Genomic DNA, 19,524 nt, shown 5'->3' on the forward strand with positions numbered 1-19,524 from the left:
TAAGTAATTCATCGGAGCGAAAATACCTATTTAATTGATATTTATCTCCATTTATGCGTATTTGTACATCCGGTAGCTTCCGCCACACCGGCCAAGGCATGGTTCTGTGCCGTAATTACCGTACCGGTGATCGATTCATTCCGGGTCGGTAACAGTTCTTGCCTGCACCACCATGTCATCCCAATCTCCGTCTCAGCCACCTCCCTTCTCCGATTTCGAGTATGTATTTGATCCTGCTCTCGCAAGTTTATCCCCTCCTCTACTTCCCATCCCATCATCTGCAGACCTCTTCTCTCCATCCGAAACAACTGATCTGCTAGGATTCTTGGACAACTTTAATTGGGATTTCGAATCGGATCCCGCTCTCACTGCGCCCTATCCTGTGCAGCAAAGCGCGCGTGACCTAGATAATTCGGGAGAAATTATGTCGCCGATACTCCCAGAGCGATCTGAGATGCCATCAGATACTTCAAACGCCAGACCTTCATCTTCATCGTCCGCAACTTCGTCTTCTCCCTCGAAACAAGATTCAACAGGCACAAAGCGCAAGCGAGCTTCTGCAGCCCCGTGTCAGACGGGGAGAGCCAAAGTCCTTCTATCGACCCCTCAGAAAAGACTCAATCATATCATGTCAGAGCAAAAGCGTCGTAACGCCATTCGTGAGGGATACGCCCAGTTGATATCCCTTCTCGCCCCAGCTGGTGCACAGGCTATTGACATGCCTACCAGGGGTAGACCAAAGGGCAGCGGTAGCAGGGGGAAGGGTCACAGCAAAGGCAAGAGCGGGGTCCTCTTTCGAACAGTTGAGTATTGCCGGTGGCTCGAGGAAGGGAGGGATGCTTTGATGGATGAAGTACTTCGTCTTGAAGCAGCCGCAGGCATTGTCTACCCGTCTCCGTAGTAACGGGTATGCACCAGCTTTATTAAGATAATCTTCCGAAACCGTAGTGAGTAGTTCGGTCTTTATGCGTCCGGAGCTCATCAGTCTTCTAGAATATAGGAAATGCATTCCCCTTATTCACTGCCAGTTCAGGGTTACAGAACCCTGGCGGCTCCTTGTAAAGCATGCCCACAAATTCCCATTTTTGCTCGAGGCTGCAGCTGTTTATATTGTATACTTGGTCGAATTTCTCGACGTGAATTGTATTGTACCTTTCCATAATTCTTATCATGCCTTTCGACGTACTGCCACATAAATAGACACAGTTTCTCTTTCTTTGGGGACCGCATATTGAATTGCGAGGTTATGATTTTCTGTCCGGCTACTGTCTTGTCCGCTTCCCACCTGCAGGTCGACAGAAATAAAACACAAACTTGCCTTTCAAAATCCCGTGGTTCCAGAGTACAATACCAGCGGCGTGTGTGCCAAGATCCGCCTTGATGCCAGCTAGTGTCTACAAGTGGTGCGTCAATTTTCTGAAGCGGGACAACATTTTCTTCGGGATATTGTCTGACCGACTAATATTGTTTGGCCCCAACACTTACCCTCACCGATTCGTCGATCGGTTGAATATTGAATATTGAAGGGCGACATCACGGACAGAACTCTCAACAACTATCTTGGGCTGTGTATTTAGGCGGGTACGTATCATGCGGTATCGCGTAATCTTCAGCGCTGACTCGTAACGTATGCATCATGCATCTACTAAGTGTGAGCCTCCATATGTATGGCAGCCAAGAGTAGAAAGAAGGACGCCGTGAGGGACGCCGCTGTCTACACAAGCGTGCATCTCGGAGAGCCGGAGGAACCAAATTGGCTCGGTTGCTGGATCCGCAAAGGTTGAGGGCGAGGATACAGGATGAAGAATTTATTAGGCTCAAGGTCGGTCACAGGGTGCACCCTACTCACATGTGGCTCCGTGTATTTGTAACCTGTCTACGGCGGTGCTCCTCTCAACCAGGTTTACTCCTTCACGCGCACGGCGTTCGCACAGTAGCGACAGATCTTAAGCTCCAAGGGCTGTCTCAAAAATTGCGTGTGTAGTATTTCTCGTACGCAAATATTGGGCTTAACATAACATTTGTTAGCCCATTAACAAGTCCGTATGATACTACAAATACACTGGGAAGAATATTCCAGGCTTCTGAGCGCATAGACCTACGAAGGCATTGACAAAACCAATAGAACAGACAGTCACGTATTGAGAACTCTTACAGAACACTCCTGTGCCACTTGTCCTCAACACCATCAGCCATCGACAAGTATGGCATCAAGTCACTCGTCAAAAACTCGCTTGGCCATTGTTGCCTGACTTGATCCATGAGATACTTTGTAGCAATTTTCAAGTGATCATCCTTGACGCTTGGGGCGATCTTCTGGACGCCGGGTGCTTGCTCTGCGATGATGCGGTCGACATACGGCGCGGTAATCTGCTCGCCAGTGTCAAGACGTGAGCTGTACTTCACCCACTGCCAGAGCTGCACCCGCGCGATCTCAGCAGTAGCGGCATCCTCCATCAAGTAGCTGACAGGGATGCAGCCATTGCCACCGATCCAAGCTCCGCAGTAGGCGAGAGCCACAGAGACATTGGAGCGAATGCCGTCCTCGGTAATCTTTCCGGAAACATTGGAGCTCAGCAAGTCCGCCGCAGCGACTTTCACATCCTCACGTCGGACGTGATACTACAACGTATGGATGATAAGCATTATGAATTATGACAAAGATAAAAATGTCGTAGGTGCGAACCTGATTAGGACCCAGCATATTTTCGTCAAACACCTTGCGAGCGATCTGGTTGATCAAGGGGTGCGCAATCCATGTTCCATCATGGCCAGCCGTGACCTCACGAAGCTTGTCTGCTCGGACCTTCTCCATTGCCACCTCGTTGGCTTTAGGGTCATCTTTAATGGGAATTTGTGCAGACATGCCGCCCATAGCAGCAACCTTCCTCCTAAAAACACGTGTAAGCACTATGATAACACGCAGAAAATAGCCTTACCTGTGACAAGTTTGGATCAGAAGACGCACATACGCATCCATGAAAGGCACAGTCATAGTAACATCCTTCCTGTCTGGTAATACGGCACTTCTATCGGCCCTGCGCTTCTTGATTGCACTAAATATATAATCCCATCTGACCATACCACGTGAGTGAGCAAATTGACTATTCACAACAAACCATCTATATTCCCTCACCTTCCGCAATTGAGTCCGGCAGAGTGGTTTCTCAACTCAAATAGAATTTCTTCCATCTGGAATGCTGCGGGAAGCGTTTCGATGAGGACGGTTGCCCTGATTGTGTTGTGAGGTATTCCAATGTAGGACTGGGAAAAGAGGAAGACGTCATTCCACAGACGGGCCTCGAGATAGTGCTCCATCTTTGGAAGATAGAAGAAGGGGCCCGAGCCACGCTTTATGAGCTCATGAGCATTGGTGTAGAAGTAGAGCCCAAAGTCGAAGAGAGACCCCGAGATAGGGGTGTTGTCGACCGTGACACGTGTCTCGTCCAAGTGCCAGCCCCTAGGTCTACACAAAATATAAACAACTGAATGAGCCAGTATCAAGGATATCAAAACGTACCGGACAAGAAGGACAGCTGTGTTCTCAGACAACTTATATTGCTTGCCGCCGGATGAGAAGTCGATCTGTCGGTTAATTGCATCCCGCAAATTCACTTGACCAACAATCATGTTTGCGAATGTAGGAGCACTAGAATCTGGATACATTATATTAACACGATCATTAGCATCGTAAATGATCCGCGTACCTTCGAAGTCTGCCATGAAGGTCTTCGCACCACTGTTTAGAGCATTGATGACCATCTTCCGGTCAGTAGGACCCGTGATCTCAACGCGTCTGTCTTCAAGACCGGGTCCAGGGGGTGCGCAGTGCCATGAAGGTTCAGCACGGATGTGGGCTGTCTCAGGAGGAAAGTCAAGAGGTACTCCTGAGTCAAACCTGCGTTGTGCATCATCGCGCGCGGCTAGGAGGCTCTGTCTTGTAGACTCGAAGGTTCTATGAAGTGCAGCGAGAAATGCAACTGCACCATCGGTAAGGATTTCAGACTGGGCGTCCTGTGCGACCTTTGTGTGAATCTGAACACCTGCAACCATGATTTGGGAATGAATAGGGAGTAAGGAGTAAGGAGTAAGACGAGTGCGTATTAAGTAGTACTAGGTCTCGGGACTCCGACACACCGCGCTAGTGTTTCCGCGAGCATGTGTTTTTGACCCAATATTGACCCGTCGTTTTTCGGATGTCCATCGCACGTCCGAGTCCGCATTTCGGAATATACGTCATTGTTCGAGTCACTGTTTTGCGCCCTCCCCGTTCCCGTTCCCGTTTTTCGATTTTGATTGTCCTGGCCGCGCTTCTGGCAGTCGATCCTTGCACCACATATGTGACATACTCTCGCAGGCTGGTCTCGCGTTTTTGGACAAACATATGCATAGGTGAGTTGATGCAAGCACCGAGAAGACTAGTGACTGTCCCTCTAGGGACGTGTCAGCACACATGTACGTAAGCCTAGATCAACATGTTCACGCGTACTTGCAGGTCTCATCGACGAATACGCAATCACCACCTTGAGTTTTGCCTACTAGCGGTTCTGTGAGACCCGTACCAGTACTGCAAACCCAGGCTCAGGGGCGAGAGCTGTTTCGAGGTGTGGCGCCACAATGGACACCAAGGAGACACTAGTACTGATGGGATTGGATCGAGAAGCGCTGTTGCAATGGCCCGATTATCCGAAAATCGTGATCATAACTAAAATCTAGGCTCGAACCATAATGATACGCTGGAACGAAGGGACGGCGGTGAGATAGGAACCCACTGGCAGGATCTTGGTATGATATCGTAGCATGCAATGCAATATTACTTCCGTAGAAGCAGGGAAATACACTAAAACGCGAAAACAAACAATTGAGTGAACAAAATGGACAGAAATTATCCCCAGTCAACTTCCAATTCGTGAGCTAGCCAGTCGTCGTCTTCATCGTCTCCATCGTCAGCATAATCTTCGTCCTCAGCACTTTCATCAAAATTCTTGAGAGGTTCAGATAGCAACGGTGAAGGTTTACGGCTGTGATCCGAGAGCGACTCGGTATCTACCAATTCATCAGCAGTGACAGCCTCTTTCAGTTTGGATGCTCCACTTCGACTTGCGGCTAGTTTCTTGCGCTTGGCAAGGGGAGAACGAAGAGCATCGCCCAGCTTGTCACCAACCCCATTAGTCCCACTGTCAGAAGGTGTGACGCTTCGTAGCCTTTTGCGTTTCAGTCGAGGAGTAGTATTTGGACTACTGTAGGAAGGATGGAATTAAACCGGCAATTTGAAGGGCGGGATTCGAACCTTAGTTGACTTCGAGTTTCATCAAGCATGGCATCGTCGTTATCAGATAACACACTTCTCGCACTACTCCTTTCACTCATGGCATCATCTTCATCATCGCTCTCGTTCATAGCAGCTTCGACTTCATCATTGATGTCGTTCCAATCGATGTCCTGAAGCTCCAAGGACGCGCTGCCTGCTGGGGCAGGCTCCACGTCCCAGTCGTCTGCATCGGGCTCCGGATCTGAAGAAATCTGGTGTGGGTCGAGGATCGGACTAGAATTGGGAGCTGCGGCTGACGGGTCATCCAGTAAATATGGAGTCTCATCTTGTCGACGCCACAGTGCTATCGAGTCAGTGAACCAAGATAACCACACAATCTTGATTCCCCCTCGCTTCCGTGCGGCATCTACCTTGACTGTGCCATGCTATACAATAGAAGATCTATGAGCTAGAGTCGTATGAAAGATAGAGAGCGAGCGACCTTGGCGGCAACCACGTGGGTAATTCGACTGGATAGCTCAGTGTAGCATTGTGCCCCAAACATGTGAGCTATTTTCCAGATCTCAGTTGTTTCGGGCTTTGTATCAAGAGGTATCACACTGGAAAATAATATATGCACCCCTTGCAGAGTATCCACGCGCATTTGCGGAATAATTTTCTGCGGCGCAATTGATTGACGTTACATGAGAGATATAAACCACTTACTGTCACGTCATGGGCTTTAGAGCGTGTAAGGGTGGGCCGTCGTTTCTTACCTCGGTCTTCTGGCGATCTGTTGTCATATGAGGTAAAGAAGCGACGATGGACTTCCCCAAGTAGCTGTAATAAATTTAATTAATGCTATACTCTACAATGTGAAAGATACACACATAGCCAACCCGTTGAAGCTCGGTATCGTCGTTTTTCAATAACGCCTTGCGTGGAACTTTCTCTGCCTTGGGGCTTGCTACTGCCTTCGTATCGCTCTTGGGATGATGGGATGATGAATCTCCAGGTAGTGCAGTCGATCCGGTATCGTCAGACTCCAGCAGAGCTTCTTGCTTCTTGGCTAACGGACGCTCTTCGACTTGGGCTTCGAGCGCCATGGAATTTCGTGTTAGCATCGCCTTCGATTCCATCTCTGCTTTGTCGCGTTCTTCGGGTGTTGATGTTGGTAATGACGGGGTTTCGGATTCAGAAACAGGAGGTGAGGGCGGCTTGGCTAGTTGATCCAGTCAGCACGACTTGATGAAGACCCTTTCTAAAAAAAGACTCGCCAATAGAGGGAGATGGGACTGTGGGTGCGAGAGGTTCGATTTTGGGCAGGAAGGCAGAGTTAATGTCTCCTATGCCAACGAAAAAGTCATCTTGAAAAAGGAAATCAGTGTGGGGGTTTTAAGGCACGATATGACAACAACGGCACGAACACGGAATGACTTTGATAAGGTTCGGACTCCACTCCCAAACGTCTGCACGATCATCGATGATAACTACCATGGATGTATCACAGGGAAATAGACGTTGTAGACTTTTCTGCGTGAGACCTTGAATGATGTTGAGCTGCAAGATCACTATCAGATAAAGTCACTCACTCCCGCTTTCATCTCTACTGAGAATCCTTCCTCCAAATATTTTACCATCAGGGTCGATGGCAGCACAAACCTCTTCTGCATAGGCTCGAGTGCCCATGGTGTATACATGCATCTCATACTTTACCGATATATTCTGAAAGAATTCCTGGGTTCCAGGTCTTGTAGAAATGAGCTAGCCACTCTGACGATGAAGTAAAGGCCCTACGCACCGAGGTTTGATGTAATACATGCATCCTTCATTCTCGATTAGTTTCTGCTTTCCCTTTCCTTTGTTCCCGCCTCTTGGAACTGAGAGCATTCCAAACGATTCGGGACCCAGACGAAACTTTCGTACGTCCTGCAAAGCTTCCCAGTTTGGATTGCATTCGTCTTCAGCATCAGACGCTGTCCCGTCAGAATCGTCATCAGAAGGTCCGTCGTTTGGAGTAGTCGATCTCTTCTTGGTTTGTCTGGCCTCCCATGCCTCGCCTTCTGCGATCCACTCACCCACAGTCGGGTCGACCGTCGCATGCACTATGGTTTGGTCAAGATCGACGATGAGAGAAAGTTTCCTTGACTTGAGTAAATGGTCTGCTGTCTCCTTCTCTAACCTCCGGGCTTCCTCCAAGGAAACCGTTGGACCGAAGGCAGAATGCGTCATTTGGATAGATGCGCGCGACGCATCAGAGAATCCCGTATAATCAAATCTGAACATGCGTCAATAGAGTTCATGCGACCTAGTGATATACGCACTCTGTCATATCCTTCCCGCACAGCCCGCAAAGTCCCCCAATCTGAACTCCATGCTTGCATGGCTCCGTGATGCATATGATAGGCCTCTGTTTCGCCTTCTGGGTAGAGATGCAGTCGCCAGACTTGACCCTCCAGGACTCGACAGTTCCTTCAATTGAACAGTCCCATGTGCCAAACCGAGTTTCTGGCTTCGAGACTATTGCAGGGGATGAATACAGGAAGGAGTACGTCAATAGCCGGGTCCCGCGCTGCACAGTAGCACCTAGCTGGACATCGAGAGATGTGATTTTTATAGGATACGGTAGCGTCGGTGGCAAAAATATATCTGTCGGACTCGACATTTGGCTATCAGAGAGCCGAGTGCAAAGTTGATGTCGAGTGTAGACTTGAGCGATGACCTCGATGATGCACGAGACTGGATGACTTTGTTTACTCAACCGTATCGAGTAACTTTGACTCTTCCGCTAAATAACTTAAAACGACACTTGGTTCAAAGATGTCACCTCCGCTCTTGTTCTCCACAATTGAAGTTACAAGACAAGCGTTCTACAGGACAGCGCTGTCGTACGCCATCGTCAATCTCAAGCCAATCGTGCCAGGACGTGAGCTTAGCCCTTCGTACCATATTTCAATCTCAGGCTTATAAGCCGGACTTTTAGACGTGCTTGTAATCCCCAATCGACCTGTACCGCGCTTGACGGATCTCACTACAGCAGAGTTAACATCCCTCATCGCTTCTGTCCAAAATGTCGGTCGAGTGGTCGAGCGAGCGTACGGCGGTGACGCGTTGACCGTGGCATGCCAGGTATAACTACTGGCAGACGAACATATGACTCGATATTCACCTATACGGTCTAGGACGGAAAGGCTGCAGGACAGTCTATACCTCACGTCCACTTCCATATCATGCCTCGGAAATACCACGGAGACTACTTTTCGCAGAGAATGGATGATATATATCCTGCATTGGAGCAATCGGAAGCGGACTTGCCCCGCGACTTACAAAATATCAAAGTGTCTAGCACCACGGTGCAACATCACCAGTTCAAAGTCGATGCAGACGAGGACAGGTTGCCGCGGACGCTGGAAGACATGGAACAGGAGGCGACATGGCTGAGAGGTTTCTTTACATGATCCCAACGCAGTGCAATGCTACGCGCCCATTCTGCTGCAATCTGGGAGGTTTAAATACATAGGATAAATCTAAGCGTCTAGAGGAAGGTGTGTCTATCCTGACCTAGATCGTATCATTCCAGACATTCCAAGCAATATTATGACCGCAACCCTCTACATGCTTTCCTGAAGTGCCTGATCCTGCAAGGCACAATACAGGCGGGGCCAGACTCGCGTTGCCATCCTGTTCGGAGTAGAATGCGTTATCGCCCTCTATAGATTCCAGACCATCATATCCGCCACCGCTGGCATCGGCGATAAAGCGCATCATCCGTATGCCATTTTTCCAAGATCCGTAAAGCCTAGACTTAACGGCTGCGATTTGTACCAGCCCTTCATCCCAGCCCTTCTCAAACTCCTCGCGAATGGTCTGATGTTGAATGTCGGTGATAAAGGATGCTGACGTGCACAGGGAGAGTAGCACCGGTGGTGATGGAACGATGCGTACCTTAGGAATAACTATTCCAGCAGGTACGTGAATAATATCTGGCTCTGACGCGGTAGGTTCTTCCCTGAGCGAGATAGTAGCTGTGGCGAGACCACGCCGGCCTGGTCTAATGCGTCTTGCTGCGGGCTGTGGTATGCCTGCTAGTGTAGTAGTAGTGGCTGCATTGTGCTGTAACCAAGTTTTCAACTCCTTTTCCCGTGCTTTTGCTCGCCTGACAGTTGCAGTCGCACATATCTTTCCAATGTTGTTCCATTCCGTCGCCTGCGATTGGTCTCGCGCAATACTGCATCCATCAAGAATCAGATGTTGCAGACCATGAAATCGAATCAGTATCCCCTCCATATCCGAGGCAAGAATGTTACATGTGGACAGGTCAAGAAGGCGTAATGCAGGGACAGAGGACGGGATGCTGCTGATAAATCGGGATACTTGACGAGATGGTATACGGAGACGCAGGTGGATCAATGAGCTGATATATTTTGAGCACAATAGAACAGATATTGGCTCGAGTCGAAAGAAGACGAGCGGTTGTGCAAAATGTTTCGCACTCGATATCAATGGTTCGGGAGGATCCTGGACGATAGATAGGGCTGGTAACTTGTAGGAAGGCCAACGGGAAAGTGCAGTCAAAGTAGTATCGAAATAAGCGCCCTGACGAGTGCACGTTGAGCGAAAAGTATAACATTCAACGCGAGATGTTACCTTGAGAAATTGAAAATATGTGGCTTTCTGGACGCTTCATCACACACACGTCAGGAGGGATGAACGAAAGGAATTGACAAGTTGATACTCACTAGGGGCGGAAACGTAAAGAGAGGAAGCGCAGGTCTTCCCTCGGCTCATGAAATATATCCTCAAGATGCTCTGGAGCAAAGTTGGGTCCCACGAAGAGAAGGAGAGAAGATATTCGAGGGAGGATCCCTAGTAAATTGACGAGGACATCAGCATCGACAGTCCAAGTCACGATACCAAAGTCCTTGACCCAGTTTCTCTCGTTATTGGCATTGCGCAAGCGACTATACAATTGTACGATCTGCTGGGCATGCTTGAGGTGTATGCGTTCGAATAAATGATAGATAGGCACAGGCGATTTGGGTATCGCTCTTGTCAGGGCAAGGACATCTTGTTGGAACGAGTCTGCTGGTAGGTGACTGATAATTGCACTATACAGCTCTGCAGGAAGTCTATCCAGCTGGCGCATTAGCATAGAGGTTGAAGAAGGTAAGCTAGCGGCGCTAGCTACTATAGTGGTAACGGCTGCCACCGAGTGTGACTCAGAGACTTCGTGGGACATTACTGTTCTGCTAGAGTTAAGGTCAACGATGTGATGTGGCCAAGTGATTCAACCGCCGGACGAAGTGTTCCAGAACTACTTTATACTGTGCAGTTAACACATAACGACTCGGATCACAAAGACGTTGTAACCTTGAAAGTATCTGGATGGCGCCAAAATCAAAAGGATGAGCTAGCCAAGTAGCGCGTCGAATAAAGACCCTTTGCGACGATGAACACGGTGTAGTAATAGCCGAATAGTACTAATTAAATGAGCTAATGTGACTTTCACAATATTTGTGATTGTAACGAAGCTTGCCTTCACATCAACTTTCCAACGAGACTACCCTCCAGCCACGCTGACGTCCCTTCAGCACCTTCAATTAACAACTCAACTCCTTCGGCAACCGCCTTTCTAGTGTCTTCCTTGTCTCCCCAATGCACCCGTGGCGTCCAAGTAACCAGATGTGCTCCAACATGTGCAATCGCAACCCTCGCGAGCGCTTCATCAGGCCCACTTCCTCCTCTATAAGCCAAGAGGAAGGATCTAATAATCTCGGACGTCTCCTCCTGGCGGCTTACATAGAAACGCTGAAGCAGCCGCATCTCTGCGCAGAACTGACCAATGTCTAGCCCCCGAAGACCCGCCTTCGCCACCTCCCAGTCCAGCACATAAAGCTTCTCTAACCCAAGCGTGTTCCCCTCCGAGTCTCTCCGAAGGGTTACCATGATATTCCCAGGCCAGAAGTCTCCATGTGTGAACACCTCCGTCGCGCTACCAATTTCCTGGCTGCGGGTCTCCGCTAGCTTCGAGATAACGGCCAGTTTCCCCTCAGGAATATCGAGATCGGGATCCGCCAAAGCTGCGATATTATCTCTACCGCTAAGCGTAGATATGAGGCGACCATATGTAACGAAAGCCGAGATCGTCTTGCCCATTTCATTGTTACCGAAAATACCCATATCGAAAGACGCGTCTTTGTTCCAGGCATGGACGCGCCCAAGGAAACGACCGATCGTGGCACCAATTTCTTCGGCGAGTGTCTGTGGTAGCGCCTCGTCAATCACCAACTGTTTCAGCGTACGAGCGTCCGTCCCGCAATCGTCAATGATCATGACGTGGGCTTCTTCGTCGAAGAGATGGACGTTAGGAACGGTGATGACATCGTCATCAGCGTGCATCTTGCGGACGAGCCGTAAGGCTTCCACATCGTATTTCTGCCAGGTCGTTATCAGTCTAGTTCCTGTGTAACGCCACTTCAAAGAAGCCTCACTTGGCGCTCTGTAGAAAGAGCCATCGTACCGAGTGCAGCGACGTACGGTGCTGCATACTTCAACACCAATGTTGCCCTGCCCTTGAATGAGTCGTTGGGGTATATTCTGTATGTGAAGTTGGTGAAGCCTCCTGTCAGCGCGTTTATTGTATCTGATGCGAAAGGGGTATTAGACAAATATCTTCGTACACCAGCGATGGTGGTGAGGTCAACGTCTCTCATGTCCGAGTAGATGGGTATTGCTGGGTTATCGTCACTGCGGCATCTACATACAGCCTGCCTTTTAAGCACCTATCCAAGTCATAACGTTAAGCACCCATGTTTGACTCAAGACGCTCGCTACCGATAGAAGTAGAACACGGTGCGGATCCGAGAGATGTCATGCAGTGTCGCCTTACCAACATATGTCAGCAATTGCCACGTAGCTATGAGGTGTGGGCATCCGAATCATGAAGCATACAAGAGTACAACAATTGAATTTAGTGAAATATGAATGACAACATCCAGAAGTTTGGTCGTGAGCACGTTCGTACAATAACTTTACAGCTTGTCGTAGTAGTGGTCGACAGCTGGAATTTCGGGCTAAATATCGTGTTAGTCATATTGCAGAATCGTGTGCAGTTATACATTACCTTGAGACCCTTGCGCACACGAATGCCCCTAACGAGCTCTTCCAGCTTGCTGCCCTTGTCGAGAGGAGCTAATAAATTTCATAAACATCATCAGTTTAACACGTCGCACATGCAATTACGCACATCCGTTCATGATTTCCCAGTGGTCGAACACACTCTGGGGGAAGGCTTGGCCAGCTGTTTGTGAGCGGAGATCACTGTTGAAGCCGAAGGACTCCATGACGGGGAGGTACGCCTTGACGGTGAACATGGGAGTTCCTGGCCTCTGCTCTTCGCTGAAGACCTGGCCACGACGCCTGTTCAACACGCTGTAAATACCACCGATGGCATTCTCAGGACACTGGATCTCAACTGAGAATAACATCAGTACCCAGAAAAATACGATGCGAGCGGGACGTACCGAGGTACACCGGCTCCTGGAGACCAGGGGTAGCAAGCAAACATGCTGCGTAGCAGACGCGACGGCACGTAGGAATGAGTTGTCCACCGCCACGATGGATAGCATCAGCGTGCAGCTGTTATGATCGCATAAGAAGATACAATACAAGTAGGTATGAAGTGTACTTACAGTGACATCAAGAATGTTGAAGCGGATACCACGCATGTTCTCCTCAGCGCAGACACCCTCCTTTGTTGCCCACTGGAAGGCAGCGACGCAAGAGTCCTTGATTTCGTTGAGGTACTGCACACCCTTGGTGACATCAACGAGCAAGTTGGGGCCAGTGGTATCTGGACCGAAACACCAGATCTTCCTTGCATCGGTGACATCCCAAGAGAAGTCATCAGCGAGGATACGAGCACGGGCTTTGTAATCGTCACGGGAGTTAACGGTACCAGCCTCAATAGCTTTGGTGAGGTCCTCATCGAGAGGCATTGCCTTGGCGTAGAGACGGTTGTGCTTATTCTGCGACTTGGACAAGGCCACAATCGAGGACTCAGCCTTGACAGTCTCACGGTAGCCCACGACAGGGTCAGATATCTTGAGAGGAACGCCAGCGTGGTCTTCTTGGAGATCCTACAATGTGTCAGACTAACGAAATTTAGCAAGTAGATAGCCATTTACCTTCAAGCAGATTTCCAAGTGCAGCTCACCGGCACCAGCGACAATGTGCTCACCGGTCTCATCGATCCAAGCCTGGACACAGGGGTCAGACTTCGACAGACGCTTGAGCCCTTCGACAAGCTTGGGCAAATCTGCAGCGTTCTTGACCTCAACAGCGACCCGCACGACAGGGGACACGGAGAACTTCATGACCCTCATGTTGTGTGCAGTCTCAGAGGTCGTGAGAGTTCCGCTCTTGAGCAAGAACTGGTCAATACCGACGAGACCACAGATGTTACCGGCAGGACAATCTTCAATTGGTTCGATGTAACGACCCATCATGAGCACCGTGCGCTGAACTGACTTGAGGAACATGTCTTCCTTCTTTCCAGGCACGAAGTTGGGGCCCTGGATACGGACCTTGGGGCCAGAACGAACGGTACCGGAGAACACACGACCGAAAGCGTAGAAGCGTCCCTTATCTGAAGTGGGCACCATCTTCGAGACGTAGAGCACAAGGGGGGCCTTGGGGTCACAGTCCCTGATACCAATGGCAGACTCGTCATCCATCGGACCTTCGTAGAGAGTCTCAACACGGTAGCGTTGAGCAGTTGCGGGGGAAGGAAGGTTGATGATGATCATCTCCAAGAGTGAGTCACCAGCGGGCAAGAACTTGCGCATGACGACCTTGAGGAGAGCCTTGCCCTCGAGATCATGCTCCTCAGATGTCAGCTTGACATCGAGCTTCTCGCAAATGGGACCGATTTGGTCCTTCTTGAAATTCATGACGGCGTCGAAAATCTTGAAGATGGGCTCAAGGACGAACATGTTGAAAGACCGTTCAAGGGGTTTGCCATCGGCATCGGAGTTCTTCGTACCCCACTTGCGAGTGGCAGGGTTGAAGTAGTTATCACCCCAAAGCTTAGCCAAAAGCTTGTCTTTAGGCACACCAAACTTTTTGGAGTAGCGACCAGCGAACTGGCGGAGGCCGAAAGCCCACCCATGGAGACCTGAACCGAAAGCAACGGTACCCTTGTCTGGGTAGACCTGGACGTCACCAAGGGCAGCATCATGGTAAGTCGAAACGATGACATTGACCGTCTCGATGGTACGCTGGAACGATTGATACAAGTCCTCTTTCGAAACTTGAAGCTCAAGTAAAGCACGGTCGACCTTGTTGATGATAACGACGGGTTTAATACGCTCCGTGAGTGCTTGACGAAGCACTGTCTCTGTCTGCACGCAGACACCTTCGATACAGTCGACGACGACGAGAGCACCGTCAGTGACACGAAGAGCAGCTGTGACTTCTGATGAGAAGTCGACGTGACCTGGTGAGTCGATCAAGTTGATCAAGAACTCGTTGCCTGAAGTGGTATTTCATTAGCAAGATTTTGGGATATTAAAATCAAAGACTTACCTTCAGTCTTCTGCTGGATAAGTTCAACATCTTCCTTCTCCATTTCGAAGTACATAGAGATGGCTGTCGATTTAATCGTGATACCACGCTCCTTTTCATCGTCTCGTGTGTCCGTAAATCGCATGTCACCAGCTTTTGCTGCAGCAATGATACCAGCTTTTGAGACGAGGGAGTCGGTGAGGGTAGACTTTCCGTGATCGACTGCGTAAGTAATTTAGATTAGATCAATATGCGATCATCAGCAGGATCTTGCTCACCGTGTGCAATGACGGACATGTTACGGATGTTCGTGGGCTTGTCCATGAGCCCACGAATCTGGTCTATGGTTCAAAGAATCGTTAAGAAAAAGATCGAGTTTTCTTGCACAATCTATGTGCTCACCGACTGTGAAGTTACTATGATCATACACGATGATTAGTGCATCGGAAACGTAGATCTAAGCGAATACGTACACCATCGTGTCTAGATTTTACAAGGATGCAATGAGAAAGAAAGAAAGAAACGGGATCCTTTTGAACGAGTTGGATGGTGAGTCAAATGCACACCGGGGCCGTACTCTGAGGCTCGTTGATCTTAAAAGTAAAGTTTTTGGTCTTTGGCTTATCGATCGACTTCAGGGCAGGTCACGTCACCATGCTGTGTGACTATGATATTAAAAGCACACCTACTAATAGTGCTTGTGGTATATGGTACTGGGTACTCGTGTAATCATATCCACTTTTCCTGTTCATAGTTACCCATGGCCTGTTCATTCTGGCAGTTAGCTAGTACGCAGGTCTCAGTGAACTCGCTGGTGGAAGTTGAGTCAGTCCGCACAGCACCCTATTAGTAACCCACGGGTCACCGCCGAGCTGATGAAGTCGGACTCGCAATCCTTGTCGTTGCAAAGTTTCCCTTCAAATTTAGCCTGGTTTGTGTGGAAAATGCCAAATTTATGTACGAAAGTAGATACGTGACTTATTTCAGCCACGTGATGAGTTTCGAGTCAAGATGCGATATGAATCATGATTCTAATTGCGGAAACCAAAATCTAGATGAGACGTGTGTTTCTGCACTCATCTCTCCTTCGATCAAGACGTCCATCTCATCATATTACCCTCCCTTTGCCTCTAAGAATGTCTTCCTCTTATGATGGCCCATGGACTGCACGCAAAGTGCGCGAAGAATTCTTCAACTACTTCCGCTCCAAAGATCACACTTTTGTTCCATCTTCTTCAACCGTACCCTACGATGATCCCACTCTCCTGTTCGCAAATGCTGGGATGAATCAGGTCATTTCAATTCCGTAGGCTTATGTATCAGAACTCACATCCTGTCAGTACAAATCCATATTCCTGGGTACTGTCGATCCCAATTCCGAGCGAGGCAAGCTGAAGCGCGCTTTCAACAGTCAAAAGTGCATCCGCGCAGGTGGTAAGCATAATGGTACGTGCAGGTCTATGGAAAAGGTAGCGTTCACTTTAACATTGCAAATATAGACCTGGAGGACGTTGGGAAAGACTCCTACCACCACACATTCTTCGAGATGCTCGGAAATTGGTCATTTGGTGACTACTTCAAGGTTTAGTGTTTGTTTTCCGATAGTTCGGCATAGCCGACATTTATTTTACAGAAAGAAGCTATTGAATTTTCATGGGATCTATTAACTAACGTATACGGGCTGCCCAAAGACCGATTATATGTTACCTACTATGCTGGAGACCCACAAAATGGAATACCCACCGACGAGGAAGCAAAACAGCATTGGCTAAGCCAGGGTATCTCACCAGATCACGTTATCGCGTCAAAAGGAAATTTCTGGGGTAAGGCGTGTTTTATCACCTAATGAACACTGCGACTCATTCGCATCTACAACAGAAATGGGCGCAACCGGACCATGTGGGCCTTGTAGGTGCGTATCTCCCATTTCTTATTTCCCTCCGTTGATCTTCCTCAGTGAAATACACTTCGACCGCATTGGTGGACGTAATGCTGCACACCTTGTCGATGGTGACGACCCAAACGTCCTTGAGATATGGAACAACGTCTTCATACAGTTCAACCGCGATGATGACGGCTCACTTAAACCGCTACCAAGCAGGCATGTCGACACCGGCATGGGTTTCGAACGACTTGTTTCAGTCCTCCAGAACAAGCTTTCAAACTACGACACTGATGTGTTCTCCCCGATCTTCACGCGTATACAGGAATTAACTGGAGCAAGACCGTATAGTGGAAAATTTGGCAACGATGACGTGGATGGTATTGATACTGCATACCGTGTCGTGGCTGATCACGTACGCACGCTTTCGTTTGCGCTGAGTGATGGTGGTGTGCCCAACAACGTTGGCCGTGGTTATGTCCTTCGTCGGATCCTTCGTCGTGGTTCACGCTATGTCAGGAAGAAGCTTGGTGCACCCATCGGCTCATTTTTCTCCTCTTTGATGCCCGTGGTTGTGGAGACCATGGTTAGTGAAGCACATCTATCGCATCCACTCAACCTAATTTATACCTTGTACACTAGGGTGATGCCTTCCCCGAGCTTACAAAGAAGCAAGGCGACATCAAAGAGATCCTTGACGAGGAGGAAGAGTCCTTCTCACGTACCCTTGATCGGGGCGAGAAGCTCTTTGACCAATACGCGACACGTACGAAAGATCTGGGTGTCAATGAGCTCAATGGTGCAGACGTATGGCGGCTGTATGACACGTACGGATTCCCCGTCGACCTCACACGGCTCATGGCGGCGGAGCTTAGGCTTGGAATCAATGAAAAGGAGTTCGAGGATGCCCAAGAACATTCAAAGCTCGCGAGCAAGGGATCATTCAAAAAGGATAAAGCGGATCTTGTGAAGCTTGACGTCCACGATCTCGCTGCATTGGAGAAGAACGATGCGATACCCAAAACAGATGATTCGTTCAAATTTCGTGCGTGAATTCCTACTCACAGTTCGCCCTTACTCAACCCCTTTACAGAACTCGGAAATGTCACTGCTACAGTGAAGGGCATTTACTATCACAAGGAATTCATCTCATCATCATCTGGTATACCGGCGGATGCAAACTTTGGCGTGCTCCTCGACCGCACAAGCTTCTACGCAGAAGCTGGTGGCCAGGAGTATGACACTGGCAACATCGTCATCGACGGCGCCACCGATTTCGAGGTGACAAATGTTCAGGCATACAATGGCTACGTCCTCCACACTGGTTCTCTCAAATACGGCCAACTTTCTGTTGATGATGAAGTCATCTCCTCATACGATGAGCTCCGCCGCTGGCCGCTGCGCAGCAACCACACCGCAACGCATATCCTCAATTTCTGTCTCCGCGAAGTGCTCGGCGATCACATTGACCAGAAGGGCTCGCTTGTGGCACCGACAAAGCTCCGCTTCGACTTTTCGCATAAAGCACAGATCTCTCTTCCCGAACTTGCGAAGATTGAGTCGATGAGCATTGACTGGATCAGGAAGAATGTAAAGGTATATGGCAAGGATCTAGATCTCAAGACTGCGCATAAGATATCTGGGCTGCGCGCGGTCTTCGGCGAGGCATACCCAGATCCTGTGCGTGTTGTCGTCCTCGGGTACGATGTAGATGAGGTTGCGAAGGATATTGACAACCCGAAGTGGCGGAGCACGAGTGTTGAGTTTTGTGGTGGCACTCATGTCGCGAAGACGGGTGATATCAAAGACTTTGTCATCACTGAGGAGTCCGGGATTGCGAAGGGCATCCGGAGGATAGTCGCTGTGACTGGCCAAGAGGCGCATGAGGCGTCCCGTGTCGCCAATTCTCTGAAGGTCCGCCTTGAGCAGCTCGAGTCGACGGAAGGCAAGGAAAAAGATACCGGGCTCAAGGTTCTTAGTGTGGTAAGTCATAAGATGTTTTTCTTCCACTGTCTGTCGACTGATGTTTTTGCAGGAACTTGGCCAGGCAGATATATCGGTCCTTCTGAAAGCAGAGCTCAAAGACCGTCTAGCGACTCTTCGCAAGTCGCTTGATAAGCAAATCAAAGAGAAGGAGAATGCGATAAACAAGGCGGTATGCCCTTCTATTTGTTGTTATTGTATGTCGATTGATGTATCGGCAGGCCATGAACGCTTTGGTCACCTTCTTCGAGGAGAAGCCTGATTCAGAGGTCTACTTTGCCATTCTTGAGGTTGATGGTAATGCAAAGGTATGTTGTAACAATAGTCCACAAAAGGTGATTATGCTCAACATGATGTCCAGATTTTGCAAAACGTTGTCATGCAAGGCAAGAAGCTTGGTAAGACGGTCTACGTTTTCAGTGTCGACGCAGAGGGTGGCAAGGTCGCACATGCAAACTATGTTTCTGAGTCTGCACGGTCAAGAGGTCTCGATGCACGAACATGGGCATCCAAAGTAAGCGATATCCTCGGCGGAAAGGCTGGTGGGAAGGAGGATGGTGCTCAAGGTGTTGGGGTCAACGTCGCCCAGGTTGAAGAGGCTCTGAAGGTCGCGCGGGTGACGTTTTCAAGCAAGTATAACTAGCGATTTCTTTATGCAATGAACATCCAGCTATAGACGTCTATCCTTGTTGTAATTCAGACAATGCATTGTACAATGTACTGGGGCGGGCTCTGCTCCAAAATATTTTTTTATGGTACAGCCTCGAGTAAGCACAGCTAAATAGGGGTCCACAGCCACATGACAACACGGAAGTTTCCCATTTATGTATCCGTCTAAACGGTG

General features: G+C 49.1%; 8 protein-coding genes across 8 annotated transcripts; 3 read left to right on the forward strand and 5 right to left on the reverse strand.

The window, feature by feature from the left end:
* The first annotated feature begins 125 nt into the window (after positions 1-125).
* Positions 126-1,327, forward strand: F5891DRAFT_992592 (uncharacterized protein). Its single transcript, XM_041378193.1, has one exon. The coding sequence runs from the start codon at positions 173-175 to the stop codon at positions 899-901; it is 729 nt and encodes a 242-aa protein (XP_041233903.1). The 5' UTR covers positions 126-172; the 3' UTR covers positions 902-1,327.
* A 633-nt stretch (positions 1,328-1,960) lies between these two features.
* Positions 1,961-4,071, reverse strand: F5891DRAFT_9841 (malate synthase). Its single transcript, XM_041377403.1, has 6 exons — positions 3,708-4,071; positions 3,521-3,656; positions 3,137-3,466; positions 2,940-3,074; positions 2,687-2,891; positions 1,961-2,622 (listed from the first exon to the last, which is right to left on the reverse strand). Exons 1-6 carry the CDS (start codon positions 4,051-4,053, stop codon positions 2,152-2,154), a joined length of 1,623 nt encoding a protein of 540 aa, XP_041233904.1. The 5' UTR covers positions 4,054-4,071; the 3' UTR covers positions 1,961-2,151.
* An 814-nt stretch (positions 4,072-4,885) lies between these two features.
* Positions 4,886-7,916, reverse strand: F5891DRAFT_937729 (uncharacterized protein; the record flags this gene model as incomplete). The annotated part of the gene is made up of 10 exons (XM_041374122.1): positions 4,886-5,240; positions 5,291-5,697; positions 5,754-5,930; positions 5,978-6,091; positions 6,142-6,473; positions 6,508-6,618; positions 6,679-6,795; positions 6,844-7,001; positions 7,053-7,529; positions 7,576-7,916. 10 exons carry the CDS (start codon positions 7,914-7,916, stop codon positions 4,886-4,888), a joined length of 2,589 nt encoding a protein of 862 aa, XP_041233905.1.
* Positions 7,917-8,010: 94 nt separating this feature from the next.
* On the forward strand, positions 8,011-8,862 carry F5891DRAFT_9998 (HIT-like domain-containing protein). Its single transcript, XM_041378574.1, has 3 exons — positions 8,011-8,177; positions 8,235-8,380; positions 8,434-8,862. Exons 1-3 carry the CDS (start codon positions 8,072-8,074, stop codon positions 8,707-8,709), a joined length of 528 nt encoding a protein of 175 aa, XP_041233906.1. The 5' UTR covers positions 8,011-8,071; the 3' UTR covers positions 8,710-8,862.
* On the reverse strand, positions 8,813-10,397 carry F5891DRAFT_938013 (uncharacterized protein; the record flags this gene model as incomplete). The annotated part of the gene is made up of 3 exons (XM_041374145.1): positions 8,813-9,847; positions 9,899-9,932; positions 9,991-10,397. The coding sequence occupies 3 exons, from the start codon at positions 10,395-10,397 to the stop codon at positions 8,813-8,815; spliced, it is 1,476 nt and encodes a 491-aa protein (XP_041233907.1).
* A 242-nt stretch (positions 10,398-10,639) lies between these two features.
* On the reverse strand, positions 10,640-12,155 carry F5891DRAFT_9924 (kinase-like domain-containing protein). The gene is made up of 2 exons (XM_041378178.1): positions 11,743-12,155; positions 10,640-11,686 (listed from the first exon to the last, which is right to left on the reverse strand). Exons 1-2 carry the CDS (start codon positions 11,962-11,964, stop codon positions 10,790-10,792), a joined length of 1,119 nt encoding a protein of 372 aa, XP_041233908.1. The 5' UTR covers positions 11,965-12,155; the 3' UTR covers positions 10,640-10,789.
* Positions 12,156-12,282: 127 nt separating this feature from the next.
* Positions 12,283-15,139, reverse strand: F5891DRAFT_1179857 (P-loop containing nucleoside triphosphate hydrolase protein; the record flags this gene model as incomplete). The annotated part of the gene is made up of 8 exons (XM_041365837.1): positions 12,283-12,324; positions 12,375-12,442; positions 12,498-12,725; positions 12,775-12,889; positions 12,943-13,389; positions 13,438-14,783; positions 14,837-15,037; positions 15,094-15,139. The coding sequence occupies 8 exons, from the start codon at positions 15,137-15,139 to the stop codon at positions 12,283-12,285; spliced, it is 2,493 nt and encodes an 830-aa protein (XP_041233909.1).
* A 702-nt stretch (positions 15,140-15,841) lies between these two features.
* On the forward strand, positions 15,842-19,427 carry F5891DRAFT_992607 (tRNA synthetases class II (A)-domain-containing protein). The gene is made up of 11 exons (XM_041378194.1): positions 15,842-16,107; positions 16,156-16,261; positions 16,315-16,397; positions 16,449-16,638; positions 16,694-16,727; positions 16,773-17,283; positions 17,340-17,742; positions 17,791-18,680; positions 18,733-18,852; positions 18,902-18,988; positions 19,042-19,427. The coding sequence occupies exons 1-11, from the start codon at positions 15,871-15,873 to the stop codon at positions 19,321-19,323; spliced, it is 2,943 nt and encodes a 980-aa protein (XP_041233910.1). The 5' UTR covers positions 15,842-15,870; the 3' UTR covers positions 19,324-19,427.
* The last annotated feature ends 97 nt before the right edge of the window (positions 19,428-19,524 follow it).

This window comes from Suillus fuscotomentosus, assembly GCF_016647785.1.
Source record: "Suillus fuscotomentosus strain FC203 chromosome Unknown F5891scaffold_1, whole genome shotgun sequence".
Lineage (NCBI taxonomy): Eukaryota > Fungi > Basidiomycota > Agaricomycetes > Boletales > Suillaceae > Suillus > Suillus fuscotomentosus.